Below are 16,858 nucleotides of genomic sequence, written 5' to 3'. Positions count from 1 at the left end.
CCAAAAAAAAAAAAAAAAAACTAATTTTTTCTATGCACTGGCAAAGAAGTCACAAATCTTCAGATATTCGACATGGCTTTCCAAGGTCTTTATATGGCACAGCATTTTGCTTTTCCCCTAATCAGGCGACTCTCAAAGTGCTGCAGCCCCAGAGTAATCACAGCTGTCTGATCTGAGCATGAAAGGCCAGAGAGTTCAAGGAACGCTGCTGTGAATGAATCGCCCAGTATGATATGAAAATGCTCAGCGAATAAATACAGTAATATGTGTGTATAATGTGCATAATAATGAACACAAATCCGGCTCCAAGACATTTAACCCTCGTTTTACTTGAGGCTTATGGCTGTTTAGCCAAATTACTGCAGGTGTCCAGAACAGGAGCCAACCAAATACTAATTACCAGCATGGACACAGTTATCTGAGCTTTTTTGTCATCTTTTTACACCTCCTTCAAATACCTGGAACTGAACTGATTCCAGCCAAAACTCAAATCAGAGCAGAAGAGCTTAAAATAGCTTCTCGTCCAGCTGAGCAAAATTCGGATATGAGGATTTTCATAACTAGGCAAGGTTCTTAGACTGTTTTCATAATCAGTATTTTTGTCTTGTCCAGTAAAATATTTAAACATCTTATGCAAAATCGCATAAGATAGTGAATCTTGTTTTTCAGAACATACTTGGAATATTTATTTTCACTTGTTTTGAATATATCTTGTTTATTTCTTGTTTTAAACTGGCATATATATATATATATATATATATATATATATATATATATATATATATATATATATATATATATATATATATATATATATATATATATATATATACCGATGGGCCAAAACATTATAAACACCTGCCTAATTTGCTGTTGGTCCTCTCCATGCTGCCAAAACAGCACCTACCCACTGAGGCATGGACTCTACAAGAGCCCTGAAGGTGTGCTGTGGTATCTGACACCAAGACATTAGCAGCAGATCATTCAAGTCCTGTAGGATGCGAGGTGGAACCACTGTGGATCGAACTTGTTGGTCCAGCACATCCCGCAGATGCTTGATTGGATTGAGATCTGGGGAATTTGGAGGCCAGTGCAACACCTTGAACTCTTCATCATGTTCCTCAAACCATTCCTGAACAGTTTGTGCAGTGTGGTATGGTGTTTTATCCGGCTTAAAGAGGCCACTTCTACCAGGGAACACTATTGTCATGAAGGGGTGTACCTGGTCTGCAAAAATGTTTAGGTAGGTGGCTTGTCGTTGTCCCACAGTGCATCCTGGTGCCATCTCTTCCCTAGGTAATCGGCTCACATGTACACAGCCATCCATGTGATGTAAAAAAAAAAAATAGGACTCATCGGACCAGGTCCAGTTCTCACTTCACCTGTGACTGGTCATAATGTTCTGGCTCATGTTAATACTTTGGTATACTTTGATATTTGAATATTCTGTAAATCCAATGGAATATATTATAAAAGCTGCTGTCTGTAACTTTTTTTTTTGTTAAAAATGATCCAAAATCAATTTTTGAGCAAATACATAACCAGTCAGTGTTCAAAACTATCTCCTTACCTTAGCCCGATTCACAACGGTAAACTTGTAATAATGTTTTATAATTCAGGTGGTTCTGGTAGGTTTCCGTGGGAAATTCAAGCATGCAGCCATTCATCTTTGCGTCATTACGTCACGTCTGTTTACATACAGAATGAGTCCCAGCTAGTAGGCTATATATCATGTGAGGATGCTGCATGTGGCGGATCATTTATAGCCTTTTCTCACAGCAGCTGGAATAATTAAACTTATAATTTTGATGGCAGATTGTATGGTATGACAAATGAACAATTAGAGATTAGACTGTACAGAAATTGAAATCTACAGGTAACGCTAATACACACTAATAGTCACACAATGCTGATGTTGTCAACTAACAATTTGAGGAAAAAGTATAACAATAATAATAATTTGCACGGTTTGATATGAGCTAAGTGATCATTAAATTGAATCACCGTTGGCAGCATGATTTATTGTAATGCTTTTTTTCTCAGTTGGAACCATTTGTTACTTACTTGTTCAGATGACATTTTCCCGGTGAAAATTCTTATTTTGGTCATACGTACAAGTCTACAATCTGTGATTCCGAAGTACCTGTACAGCATCCACTGGTCCACAATCCTATGGACTGCAGCTTTAAAGGTGCCCTAGATTCAAAAATTGAATTTACCCTGGCGTAGTTGAATAACAAGTGTTCAGTACATGGAAATGACATACAGTGAGTCTCAAACTCCACTGTTTCCTCCTCCTTATATAAATCTCATTTGTTTAAAAGACCTCCGAAGAACAGGCGAATCTCAACATAACACAGACTGTTACGTAACAGTCGGGGTGTACGCCCCCAATATTTGCATATGCCAGCCCATGATCGAGGCATTACACATGGGCAGCAAAGTATTAACGTCTGGATCTGTGCACAGCTGAATCAACAGACTAGGTAAGCAAGCAAGAACAATAGCGAAAAATGAGAATCATTCAGAATCAATGTAAATATCAACTGTACACTGTACTTATGCAATTAGACATGCTGCATGGCGAACACTTTGTAAAGATCCATTTTGAGGGTTTTATTAGCTGTTTGAACTTTTTTTATGTTGTTCAAGGCAAGCGCGAGCTCCGTGGGTGTGGAGAACGAGAATTAAAGGGCCACACACCCTGAATCGGCTCATTTCTAATGATGCCCCACAATAATCAGTTAAAAAAATGAATTAAAAAAAAAATCTATGGGGTATTTTGAGCTGAAACTTCACAGACACATTCAGTGGACACCTTAGACTTATATTACATCTTTTAAAAAAAGTTCTAGGGCACCTTTAAATATATGGAAATACCATTGAATATATGATAGTCATTCAGTTTTATATATATATATATATATATATATATATATATATATAAATAAACCCCATCGCTCTGCATAGTTCTTATTTCTAAGATGAGGTACTTTGCATCGTCCATCATCTGTCTTGTTTTACAATATATTTAAAATTTACAAAGATCTGGTAAGAAATTACCAAATGAATTTTCATGCAAATGTGGTCACTGTCACGCATCAAGTTTCGTCCTCTGAGACGTTTACAAATCCACTCTTTTCTGCAGTTTTCATCATTTTTTACATTGTCTTTTCTCTCATGATAATCTCAGACCCTCAGAAATCTCCTTTCTGTTTCTGGGTCAAGAATACCCAGAGATTACCTTCAGTCCTCCTAGCTACATTATTTATGACGAAGGCCTTGCTCTTGTTTTATTATGTTGAGGTATATAAAAAATTAAATAAAAAAGATCCCACACAAACACACAAATAGGCATGCCCTTATTCTCCTCGGAAGGATTTCCATCTAATCAAATACTTTAAGAAAAGCGTCGTCCCTCGGAAATGCAGCGTAACGCTCAGAGCTCCGCCGACACGATGCTCACATGACAAACATAAGATTTGCACTAATGCCAAGACCTGGAGCCAAGCAGGGAGATTAGAATGGTTGGATTGTTCAAGCAATCCTGAGTCGCTCTAAGCTGTAGTTACTCAAACAAATGGGATTGTACTCCAGGCGGGGTGTGTATGGAGCTGCCTGGTCTGGCTGCTCTCTTAAGCAAACATAGTTCTCAGCTACTGACTTATTTTGCTTTGTTTTTTTCATTCTGCCTTGTTTCCTGCCCATTTGACAATTTCTGCCATTCGTGTGGGTTAACGAGTCTTTGATTAGCTGTAGCTGCTTGATGTTCATTGTTTGAAAGCCTCATGTCACTGATAGTAAAGTCAAACTACTGTCTACTTCAATACCAAATAGGAACCAAATGACCTTTATTGTTATTATATATACATACTCTGAACGTATAGCAATGTGGACACATTAAAAAAAAAAGAAACAGACAGAAAGTGTTTGTAATTTGAGCTGGGTGATGCCCTCTTTCCCCTCGACCACGACTATGAAAGTCATTAGGCGATGCTGTGATTGCTTGAGGCCAATCAGTCAGTCGATATGAAACCTCACATACTAACTATATATTTTCTCTGTTGTTTGCTCCCCCTTTCTGTCAGAATCACACTAAATGGGATGAAAGTGTCTCGGCCTGATGTGAGAATCGGCCGCTACAGGATGATCAAGCATGAGAGAGACAAGCACAATGAGCCAAACCCCCAGAGGTAAGACCATGTTCCCCTGCCACCTCATCGCTGTGTAGTGTGAAAGTGCCCACCCTGCCTGTGCCTGAAAATGATTAAGATTCAGAAGCTCTCGTAGGAAGTGTTAAATCACACCACTTATCTTCTATCACACTTATTCTTGTGACTTATTGATCTAAAACACAGCAGAGCCCTTTGCACTGCAGATGTAAGACATAGCTTGATATTACTGACATTTTACAGTCTTCAGGCAGATTGTATTCTTGCATTTAACGTCCCTGCTCCAAACACCGTCATGGCGAGATTTTATGGTGAACAGGATTGTCTGTCTGGTCTACCAACTAGGTCAGCACCAAACCAGCACTAAAATTGGACTTTTTTAATAATAAAGAACAGAAAAAACACAACACGTTGATAATTAAATTATTTTAATTAAGACAGCTGTTGAAGAAAATATAATCCACCCAGTTAGTCACCCAGTATCATTGCTAGTTTTTGGTATTGCAAACTTTGTCCAGCTTTTGTAACTCAATTTTTCTGGGGCTGTAAGAAGTTTTGTCCCTTTAAAGATGCATTCAGACTCCTAAATATGATTGTGCGAGTTTATGCCAGCTGGCGGAGGTTCTTAATGCTTGAATAGCTCACACGTCACAGAGTGTAAAATAGCCCAATCAATGAGTCGATAAGCCCATCCGTGGACGCTGGGCTGCGGGCCAGATTGTTCCCAGGTAGAAAAGCTTCACAGCAGAGCAACTAATTGCAAAACGATTCCTGCAGTTGCAGGTTGGTCCACTCTTTCTTGCTGGTTGTCAATCTTAGGAGAGCTTTGAGCGAAATGGCAAGACAGAAGCAAAAGAAATGCCATTAAAAGTTAGGATTGGTCTTTTCTCTGGTAGGAGGTTTCACTCAGCTCTCACTGCGCAAAGATAAGAGTCAGTGATTTATTCTCTTTTGCTCAGTTTCATTCTCATTCTTTTTTTCCCTTGATCTCTCTTTCTCGTTCACTCACTGTCTCTCTATTTATGTCTTGCTCTCCCTCTTTCTTTTTGTCTTTTTCCTACAAGTGGCTCAGACAATTGAAGTAATGAGCGTGGCCCACCCAGAGAGCCATGAGCGCATGCTAAACTCAATTTCACTGGAGAGGACAGAAGAACGCGGGTAGAAATGAATGAGGTGTCTGTGCTGAAGTTAATGAATTGAAACATGTCACGCTAAAGTAGGCCTGTTGTCACAGACAGGTCATTTGTTTGTGTTCTGTCTCAAACGGGTAAAACGATGCAGTGTCGATCGCTGAGATCCACCTTCAGTACAACCATCAGACCGGAAAATGCGTTCTTTATCGTTTGCTAAAACATTTTTTTTTTAATGCTGTTCAATTAACCCAGGGCTGCTCTATCAAAACCTTGCAGGAATAAGCAGGAAACTGATACAATTTAAGTGTGCTTCATTTAAGTGTGCTTCTGTCTTTATATATATATATATATATATATATATATACACACACACACAGGTTTGTAATATTTTTGAAAGAAGTATCTTCAGCTCACCTAGGCTGGCAATTAACATCAGAAAAAGCTCCATTTAAGTGTACTAAATCAGTGAGCGATTCTTATGATGATGAACATCCACAGACCGACGCAGAAGTGGGCACTGCGGCTTGATGAAAATCAATATATCAGGAAGTGCAGTCTGAGATTGATGGATCTCAACCGCATCCCCTGAAACACTCCCTCTTGCCAGGGCTGATATAACACACCCAGGCACACATCAGTGTAGGTGGTAGAGTCACAACTCATCTGGGCATCTGATTAATAATTGATTAGCACCATAACTAGAATAATGGGAAGTCATTTATAGTATGATCCCTTCCTCTCTAGATTTTATTGCCTCCATTAGAGACTTGTGGGGATTATTCTAAGAAGGCTCGTTTGTACGTGATAAGAGGTTTAGTCTCAAACCTAACAGCCTTTTAAAATTGAGCAGGAAATTTGATGAATAAAGCTGATTTGGGAAATACTGTGGATTACTGACATTTACTTATACAGCTCTTTCAAGCCTTACTTATTTTGTATTTTTCTTACTTCCTGTTTTAATGTGTAAGTTTTGGCCTCATTTCCTCTGTAATTTGTCGGTAACTGTAGAGAGGACAATGTATTCATGTAGTTTGCATTTAGTAGTTATACATTTATTCTCAAGAGCTTTGTATGGCTCTTAAATTACATTGTTGTAATTTAAAATTTTAAATAATGTTGTAATTTAAAAGTCTCACTTTCCCCCAAATTGCTCTTTAAAGGTGCCCTCGAATTAAAAATTGAATTTATCTTGGCATAGTTAAATAACAAGAGTTCTGTACATGGAAATGACATACAGTGAGTCTCAAACTCCATTGTTTCCTCCTCCTTATGTAAATCTCATTTGTTTAAAAGACCTCTGAAGAACAGGCGAATCTCAACATAACACCGACTGTTGTGTAACAGTCGGGGTGTACGCCCCCAATATTTGCATATGTCAGCTCATGTTCCCAACATTATGAAAGGCATTAGACAAGGGCAGCCATTAACGTCTGGAGCAGCACAGCCGAATCATCAGACTAGGTAAGCAAGCAAGAACAACGGCAGATGGAGCAATAATAACTGACACGATCCATGATATCATGATATTTGTAAATTGTCTTTCTAAATGTTTAGTTAGCATGTTGCTAATGTACTGTTAAATGTGGTTAAAGTTACCATCGTTTCTTACTGTATTCACGGAGACAAGAGCCATCGCTATTTTCATTTTTAAACACTTGCAGTCTGTATAATGCATAAACACAACTTCATTCTTTATAAATCTCTCCAACAGTGTAGCATTAGCTGTTAGCCACGGAGCAAAGCCTCAAACTCATTCAATATCAAATGTAAACAATATAGCAGTATACAATACTCACATAATCCGATGCATGCATGCCGCATACATGATGAACACTATGTAAAGATCCATTTGAGGGTTATATTAGCTGTGTAAACTTTGTTTATGCATTGTTTAAGGCAAGCGCGAGCTCCGTGGGCGGAGAGCACGAGAATTAAAGGGGCAGCAGCATAAATCGGCTCATATTTAATGATGCCCCAAAATATGCAGTTAAAAAAATTAATTTAAAAAAATCTATGGGGTATTTTGAACTGAAACTTCACAGACACATTCAAGGGACACCTTAGACTTATATTACATCTTGTAAAAAAAAAAAAAAAAAAACATTCAATGGCACCTTTAATGTTTCGTATGAGGCTTCACATCAATTTGACATTTCCCTATTCAGAGTGCTGGCAACCATAACCATGACAACTATCTGAAGATTTTTAGCATGGTGTTAATGTACTTGCTACTGCCAATACATACAAGACATACTGCTGCTGTGCAAATAGCATATATAAAATAACCCATAGCAGATCTATACAGGTGGAGCTGGGGAGGGTGGAGGGTTTCAGAGGAATGCTAAAAGCATGCTGCAACTCTTATAGTGAACAGTAACCAGCTATTTAAATGTTGAGCAGTAGGGGTGTAACAATACATCGATCTAATGTCTAACGATCCGATGCATTGATGCTATGCATAAAAAAACTTTTTGAGGTATCGGAAAATATCGAATCGCTGGCTATGAGAATCGATATTGTATCGAATCGTGATGAATTGTCCGATTTACACCCCTATTGAGCAGCAAGCTCATTGGCTTCAGAAACATTTCTTATTATTATCAATGTTGAAAATGTCCCTGAGAACAGGGAACGAGACATTGCATCCTAGAATGCTGATGATGGGGAACACCTCCGCGGGAACCGGTGTCTGAACGCTATCAAATCACACCAATCGTATTAGCCGGCGACAGCCTATGACGTCACTACTAGTGCGACCCGTACGCACATAAGGGGCGCCTAGAGAACAAGTCGACCTCTTTGTGTTCTAGGACGCAATGCGCGTCCCCTTTCAAAAGGGAACATTTGTGCTGCTTGATATTTATTGTAGAAATAGTGATACTTTTGATTATTAGAAAGTTGAAAAAACAGCATTTATTTGAAATATTAATGTCTTTACAGTCACTTTTGGTCAATTTAATGTGTCCTTATTGAATTAAAGTATTAATCGTACTGCCCTCAGACAGCAAATGTATATTTTCATATAGGGCAGTGGATACTTGCTACACATTTAGGTTGTGGTAATTTCAAGTTACTTCCTGGCACAGTTTTGTTTTATTTTCCTTTCACACAGGTGTAGGTCATTTGTTTTTGAGACATACTGCATGGAGATGCGGAGCTGAAGAGTAAATAGCTGTGTTCGCCAAACGCACCATTATTTAAAAAGAAGAGTTGCTAGAATTGATGAATGGTTGCCCTCTCCTCAGATCTGTTACTGCCAGAGCCATCTTTGTTTGGTCACTCTGCAGAAGAGCATCAGCCTCCATAATGAGACGTTATGCTTGCCGGAGGAACCGTGCTACTATTCATCAACCTTCCTCAGATTAGTTAGTGCTGCTGCACACCAGTCTACATGAATATTAATTTTTGTTCAGTTTGAGCCCTCTCAAATACTCTAATTCCATTCAAGCAGTGTACATAAATCATTATCTGCAGACTCTCTAATAGTCTTCATGGTACCTACACTGATATGGAAGTTGATAGCGTGGCATAAATCAAGCTACCCTTTAACGGACAACTTGAACTCCCTTTCCTTTTTGTGGCATTTTTCAGAGCAAGTGTCCTATTTATTAATACAGTTCTTCTTGGGTTAAGGCTGAAATGTTGAAATGTGTATAATTTTAAGTGTCTTAAGGGATGGGAGGTTAAGATGTTATATAAAAGAGTGCTGGGGAAGCATGGCTCCTGAATACTCCTCTACTTTGCTTTTCTAGCTGAGCTCATTGAACTTAAGGAACCTCTCATTTTATTGATAAACCATGGGAGTCTCATATGCTGATATTTCTTTTTCTGTTATCTTCCAGAGCCCAGACCAGAATGTTCTTTTTCTCCACGCTGTATTAAATTGTAAAAACTTCTTATGTAAAACTTGTTATCTCAGATATGTGTTTGAAAATGTTCCAGGTGGCTCAGAATTAATGTTTGTTTTGATACAAGGGAAATGTGGTCCATTTGTTTTGTCTGTGAGAGTGATGCTTTGTGCACTTTTATAAATGTTATTTCACCCCCTGCTGGTTGACATTGGTATAACCCTATGTAAGTGCTCTGGGTTATGTTACTTACCTTTTTTTAACATTATCATTTGGCACTGACAGATGTATCTGTGTTATCAGTATGACAGTTCTTGGGAGTTAAACCAAGGAGCTTGGCTTTACTAACTCTATGCTCTGGCAGTTGAACATTTGAACATTTACAACATAAATTTGGCATGAGACCCGAACCTTGCCAAGAAAATAATTGTAAAGGATCTTTACATATCTTATCCAGTGAGCATGGATCGTCAAGCTCCAAAAAGACAAAAAAAAAAACACGACTTGTGTGATGTATGCCAAGTCAAAATTATGCCAAGCCAAATTATGTTTTTGTGTTATAAATAGACCCATAATTAATGCTTTTAACTGATAGCCTTTTACCTACAGCTTTGAAATCAACAATGGCACCTATGGAACAGGTCATGGTGTTTAGTTACAGGGGAACCAGTGTCATTGTGATTATTAACTTCCATCCTGCGCCATGGCTGCCATATTTAATTTGAGAGCTGCAGATTAAGTAGAAGATTATTAGTCCATAATGACTTTTGGTATTTCATTGTCAGAAAAAAATAGGGTTCTAGTGTTGTCATGATACTGGAATTTCCAACTTCGATACGGTACCTTGAAAAATATCGATATTATATACCATTTTCTATACCAGGGCGAATACCGCCATATATACCGCCATACAGATAATTTGTTATTATCTCACAACGTTTTGATAATATGCGTATTTTTTTTACACATAACACAGAGAGGCCTTATTTGAATCGTAGATTTACAAAAAAAAAGTAAACAGTAATAAAATAAGAACAACTAAACAAAATGCAAACAATAGCACAAAAAATACAATAGAATAAACAGACAAAATAAATAAACATGGCTGTCACTTTAAGAGCTTTATGCACGGATCCAATTTACTGTTGCTATATAATGTGTTTTCTCTCAACTATTTACATTGCAAAACTTACTGTATTTACCTGAATACTCAGCAAGATGGGCATTTTGACATAACTTTATATGTATTCGACCATTTAAGTGCAATAAGCCAGGAAAAAACAACTCAATTTGGTACTCATGAGCTGTTTGTGAGGTGGCTTTATGTGCACGCCGCTTATATAGGTCAGTGGTGTGCGGCCTTTTGGTTTGAGAGCGAAAATGAGTAAAATTATGTGCAATATAAGCACCAGTCAAGTGAGAGGAGACGGCGTGTGTCAGTTTGTTGTTGGAGAGAAGAGAGAGTGAGAAAGCACAGCTGGTATCGGTTTCCAATATTGGAACCCTTTCAGATATTTCAGTATCGATGCATATCGAAATATTGATATTTTTGACAACACTATGTTACAACTGCTTGTCATTTGGACAGTACCCTTAAAGGGTCAACTTTGTACTTTATCAGCCCCTAAAAGTTGCATATTTGTAGAGTAGTAATACATACCCCATATGTTTTTCCTGCTGCTAGGGATTTTTTCCAATTGTTTCCAATGGGAGCGCCGCGTTTTTAAAACGCCAGGAGCGTAACGAGATGCTGAGCATCTTTTTTTTTTACCAGTCGCCGAGAGTTGAAGAATGTTCAACTTTGGGTACAACGCAGCTCTCATCACTGTCACTTTGTACCCAGCCGTCCAATCACAGTGGAGGAGGGGCGGGACGAATACAACACTGATTGCTATGGTACGGAATATCCGCGGAAGTGTTACTAGTATCTCATTTCACAGATAGTTTGCTTCTGTGCTGTTTCTGTATAAAAATGTCGATACAATGTAAAGTATTTGCTCTGGCTCTTGTTTTAAATTATTTTGTTCCTTTATTATGCTTGTTTTTGTCATCTGTTGATGTTGTACAAGCAGAATGTGGCAGTTGGTCGTGGTTGTATTTGTCCCGCCCCTCCTCCTCTGTGATTGGATGGCTGGTTACAAAGTGACAGTGATGAGCACTGCATTTTACCCAAAATTACCAAAAAACATTCTTCAATTCTCAGCGACCTGTAAAAAAAAAAAAAAAAACGCAGAGCGCTTCAGCGTGAAATATACACTCAGCGCCTCATTACGCTCCTGGCGTTTTAAAAACGTGGTGCTCCCATTGAAAACAATTGGAAGAATATGCTAGCCTCGGAAAAAAATGCTTTGGTGGACACACGGCCTTAAAGGGTTAGTTCCACCCAAAAATGGCGTTCCACACCCATAAGACATTCGTTCATCTTCAGAACACAAATTAAGATATTTTAGTTGAACTCCGATGGCTCCGTGAGGTCTACATAGCCAGCAATGACATTTCCTCTCTCAAGATCCATTAATGTATTAAAAACATATTTAAATCATTTCATGTGAGTACAGTGGTTCAATATTAATATTATAAAGCAACGAGAATATTTTTGGTTTACCAAAAAAAACAAAATAACGACTTATATAGTGATGGCCGATTTCAAAACACTGCTTCAGGAAGATTCGGAGCACAGATGAATCAGCGTGTCGAATCTGCTGTTCGGAGCGCCAAAGTCACGTGATTTCAGCCGTTGGCAGTTTGACACGCGATCTGAATCATGATTCGATACACCGATTCATTTGTGATCCGATGCTTCATGAAGCAGTGTTTTGAAATCGGCCATCACTATTTAAGTCATTATTTATTTATTTTTTTTGGCGAACCAAAAATATTCTCGTTGCTTTATAATATTAATATTGAACCACTGTACTCACATGCACCAATTTAAATATGTTTTTAGTACCATTATGGATCTTAAGAGAGGAAATGTCATTGCTCTCTATGAAGGCCTCATGGAGCCATCGGATTTTAACTAAAATATCTTAATTTGTGTTCTAATGATGAACGCATGTCTTACAGGTGTGGAACGGCATGAGGGGGAGTAATAAATGACAGAATTTTCATTTTTGGGTGAACTAACCCTTTAAGGTATTACTAAGAACCTTCTAGTGGTAAATAAGATAGAAAAATGTATTTTTGTAGGTACTTGAAACCAAGCTGTTGTATCACTAAAAGTAAAATTTTTGCACATTTTCTTCTGTTTTGAGAGTTCATCAAGTCCAGTTTGAGCCCTTTGTGGATTTTGTAAATCCATATTAAATCCATGGCACAGCTAATACGGTTTATATTTCTTCTTCCTTCTCTAGGTTCAGTAAGATCCAGAACACCAAGAACACCATGAGGAAAGATGGGATCAGCTCGCTGATGTACAGAGTGGTGTCTGTGAAGAAGTATCCGCTCTATACCAACATTTCCGTAGAGATCGGCAAGCCTCCTCCAAGACCTTTCAAAGGATAGAGAACTACCAGGTCTTGACCGAGATACCATGACCTTCCTTAAGTTCAGCACACACACGCACACACACAAACTCTGCCCAGGGTCACCTTCCTATGATACAGCAGTGATATGCTGGTAAGTTCTCAGGAATACATGGAAGCTTGATGTGGATCCATCAATGTAGATTCATATCCTGATCCAGATCGAGATGTGCACACGGTGTCTGGAGGGACAGAAACATCACCATCACAGACCTTGAGGATCAGTACAAGCTTTTAGGCTGTTAACCAGAGGATTGTTCAGTTCTGGTTTTTGTGAGTGACATCTGACGATGATCTACAAAGAACAGCCTGGTCACTTGATGTAAATCAGTCAGAACATACTGTACATTTCAAAAGCGAATGTGTCTTTGTACCTGCGATGCTTGCAGTGTTCAAATCTCTTCTTTCGTATCTCAGATGTTGGTGGATCACGTGAGGTTGATAAATCGGTGCTTGAAGTTGGCTCTTTGGATCGTGTCTCTATCTCTTGCGCTCTTTTATTTTGTATCGTTTCTTGGGACTAAGCTGAATTTCTTCAACCATGAAAACACTTCTAGGCATTTCTGAGGATGATACTCAACGGGATGTTAACACGGGAACTTGGGGGGACAATTACGTAATGTGATTAGACTGGATCTGGACTAGTCCTACAAGCACATGACTGTGTCAGTCAATATGGTCCGAATGGATGATCACAGCAGATCCTCTTGCTGCTCCATGTAGATGCCTGGAGAAACGGCAAGAACTTTGGCTTGGAGGTAGAAGAGCTTCTGTAGAAGTTACTGATGATCAGACCTCTGTATCTATCACTACATCCTCAAAACTGACTGTGCTACGAGCCACTCTTTCTTTGTTTACTTTCATTTGCCTCAAAGATTCATATTTAGACCTGTCATATATCAAGGCTTTTTTTTAATGGGTGCTTTGATCAAATAATGCCCATATTGTTCAGTCTCGCACCTCTTTTGAGGATCATCTACAGAGGTTATATATAAATTATGCTCTAATATTTCCAGTATCATAAAATATTCACCCAGAGTCCAAAATCAACTTTTCGCCACACCTGCCAATTTGAGTGAATCTTTTGAGTCAAAATTGGCATTTTGTATTTTTCAATTATTAGTAGCCTTTTTGCATATTCAGCTTTCATTTCTTTGTAAAAATGTCATAAAAACATGAAGACCTATCATTTTCTTCATTCATGTTTTTGTTTTGGTAGCTTAAAGGATTAGTTCACTTTCAAATTTAAATTTCCTGATAATTTACTCACCCCCATGTCATCCAAGATGTTCATGTCTTTCTTTCTTCAGTCGAAAAGAAATTAAGGTTTTTGAGGAAAACGTTCCAGGATTTTTCTCCATATAGTGGACTTCAGTGGAGCCCAAATGGTTGATGGTCAAAATTACAGTTTAAAGCGATCCCAGATGAAGAATAAGGGTCTTATCTAGAGAAACCATTTTATACGTTTTAACCATAAATGCTCATCTTGAACTAGCTCTCTTCTTCTCTATTTGAATTCCGGCAGTGTAGATGCTGCTAAATGTATTACTGCCCTCCACAGGTCAAAGTTTGAACTAAATTGTCATATTCAATAATGTTAGTGCAAGTATATAACAATTAGTTCAAACTTTGACCTATGGAGGGCAGTAATACACTTAGAATTAAAGAAGAAGAAGAAGAGAGCTAGTTCAAGATGAGCATTTATGGTTAAAACATATATATAATTTTTTTTTTTTTTTTTTAAATGAGCGATGGTTTCTCTTAGACCCTTATTCCTCATCTGGGATCACATAGAATGCTTTGAAGCTGCACTGAAACTGTAATTTTGACCTTCAACCATTCGGAGGCCATTGAAGTCCACTATAAGGAGAATAATCCTGGAATGTTTTCATCAAAAATCTTCATTTCTTTTTGACTGAAGAAAGAAGGACATGATCTTGGGTGACATGGGGGTGAGTAAATGATCAGGAAATTTTAATTTGAAAGTGAACTAATCCTTTAATGTTTAGATATTTTCATTGATATCAACATTAACATTTTAAAAAATCTTACCGACCCCAAACTTTTGAACGATAAATTATGAGTTCGGGAGGACAAACAAAACATCATACCTAAAAACAAAATCATTGATTAACATAAGATTGGTCTAGCTTTAAAAATTTTCATCATTCATCATTGTCGTTTTTCACTCACATTTGGCATTTTGCGAATGATAATTTTGGACCCTGTGTTCACCTCTTCCGAAAAGATCAGAACTGTATTGAGATGCTTTTCTTTATGATACTTTGCAAGCCTCTTAAAGTTGTTTTACAGTTCCTTCTTCCCCTTTTATTTTACTGCCTGAAACACCAAGCTGATGCCTTCAGATGTTTTATGGGGGGTAAATGTGAGGGGAGTTCAAGCTATTTTTTCACTCTTATCGGCTTCCCTGCACAGCGTGTGGACGTTTTTTTGTGCTATCAACAATTCTTTCAGCCCAGAACAGAGGAAGTCATTAATGAGAGCCCAGCCACTCTCCCTGACCTTTTTAAAATACACATTTCCTCTTCTTTTCTCCTCATGCCTTCCATTTTAGCCTCACCGGCCTATTTCATTTCTGTGTGGTCATCTGTGTTGTCTTAACTGCTGACCCAAGCGCTCACTGTCAGTAACATTGCTTTCCTTCTTAAGTATTTCGTCACCTCTGTCTCATGGGTGCTGCTACCTGTCAGATAAAAGTGCATCACTTCTGCCATGCTGTATTTGTACATTCACCATCAAGCGAAATAACTGCTAATACTTACCTGACACAATTTTGCCTTAAGCTCTTTGATTTTTCCTGTATTAATAGCATTAAAGATTATGTTCATAGTTGAATTTAAAGATGCCCTCATTGTGCACATATTCGAGTATATTCAGATCTATTCATTGATTATATTCAGTAATGTTTACTCAAGCTCTGTGACCTGCATTTTAAATGCTCAGAACAGGGTTGCAGAATGCAGTGAATCCTGAAGCCTTCAACGCGAATGAGATTTCAAGCCAATATCCGTATTACAAAGATATTATGCTCATCTCGAAATGTCTTGGCAAATGAAAAGGAATCGGTTTCAGGCGGAACAAGATGAGATTATTTCCTTTTTGGGTTCTTGTATCAAGGAATGTATTAAATTGAAGGAGAAAATAATGTTGCGTGCTTGTCATTTACATGATCTTAATTATTTCAAAAATGAAAAAAGCAGTCCATATGGTGTAAACGGAACTAGGTCCATCATTGTTGCATGCAACCTGTCAGGCCTGACACAGCATGATACTTTTTAATGTTTTGTCATTCTTTGGGAAACTTTTTATTTTTATACCTCAATTTAAAGGTGTACTCATTCATTTTTTGTTGGTTGCACTGATTGATAAGGCAGTCATCATAGATTTGTATGCTACCATGACAAGTGGGCAGTAGGGCAATCTATACTGTTCAAAGGTTTCGGGTGTTTTTGTTTTGTTTGTTTTTTTCTTTTAAGAAACTGATAACTTTTATTCAGCAAGAATGCATTTGAATCAGTTGATCAAAACTGACAATAAATATTTTGTTATATATGTTTGTACACTGCCGTTCAAAAGTTTGTGATTGGTACGATTTTTAATGATTTTTAAAAAAAAGTCTCTTATGCTGATCAATGCTGCATTTATTCGGTTAAAAATGCAAAAAAAAAAAAGCAAAAAAAAACAAAAAAAAACAGCAATATTGTGAAAGATTATTACAATTTAAGATAACAATTTTCTGTTTGAATATATTTTAAAATGTAATTTATACCTGTGATCAGAGCTGAATTTTCAGCATCATTACTCCAGTCTTCGGTGTCACACGATCCTTCAGAAATATTCTGATTTGATACTCAAGAAACATGTCTTATTATTATCAATATTGAAAACGGTTGTGTAATTTTTTTTTCAGGATTCTTTGATGAATATATTTTTAAATTTATGTTTTTACATTTATACATAATTTATATTATATAAAAAGTAAATATTTTATATATAAACTATTTTTGTTAAAATACGTAAATGCACATGTGTGTATTATATATACATAATAAATATACACACAGTACACACATATATTATGTAAACAAACATTTTTTTTGCACGCGGTTAATAGTTTGTCATATATATATATATATATATATATATATATATATATATAT

At 37.4% G+C, this 16,858-nt stretch overlaps 1 protein-coding gene across 1 annotated transcript in view; it reads left to right on the top strand.

Annotated features, from left to right (window-relative positions):
* Positions 1-13,991, top strand: part of b4galt2 (UDP-Gal:betaGlcNAc beta 1,4- galactosyltransferase, polypeptide 2) — a 157,366-nt gene extending 143,375 nt beyond the window's left edge. Inside the window, exons 6-7 of the mRNA XM_067362831.1 lie at positions 4,089-4,193; positions 12,507-13,991. Of these exons, the coding sequence (XP_067218932.1) occupies positions 4,089-4,193; positions 12,507-12,657 (256 nt within the window). The 3' untranslated portion in view covers positions 12,658-13,991. The remainder of the gene's footprint in view (positions 1-4,088; positions 4,194-12,506) is intronic.
* The last annotated feature ends 2,867 nt before the right edge of the window (positions 13,992-16,858 follow it).

The sequence above is a fragment of the Chanodichthys erythropterus genome, chromosome 16 (assembly GCF_024489055.1).
Source record: "Chanodichthys erythropterus isolate Z2021 chromosome 16, ASM2448905v1, whole genome shotgun sequence".
Lineage (NCBI taxonomy): Eukaryota > Metazoa > Chordata > Actinopteri > Cypriniformes > Xenocyprididae > Chanodichthys > Chanodichthys erythropterus.
Note: the sequence above shows the minus strand (reverse complement) of the source record. Positions and strands in the feature narration are given on the sequence as shown.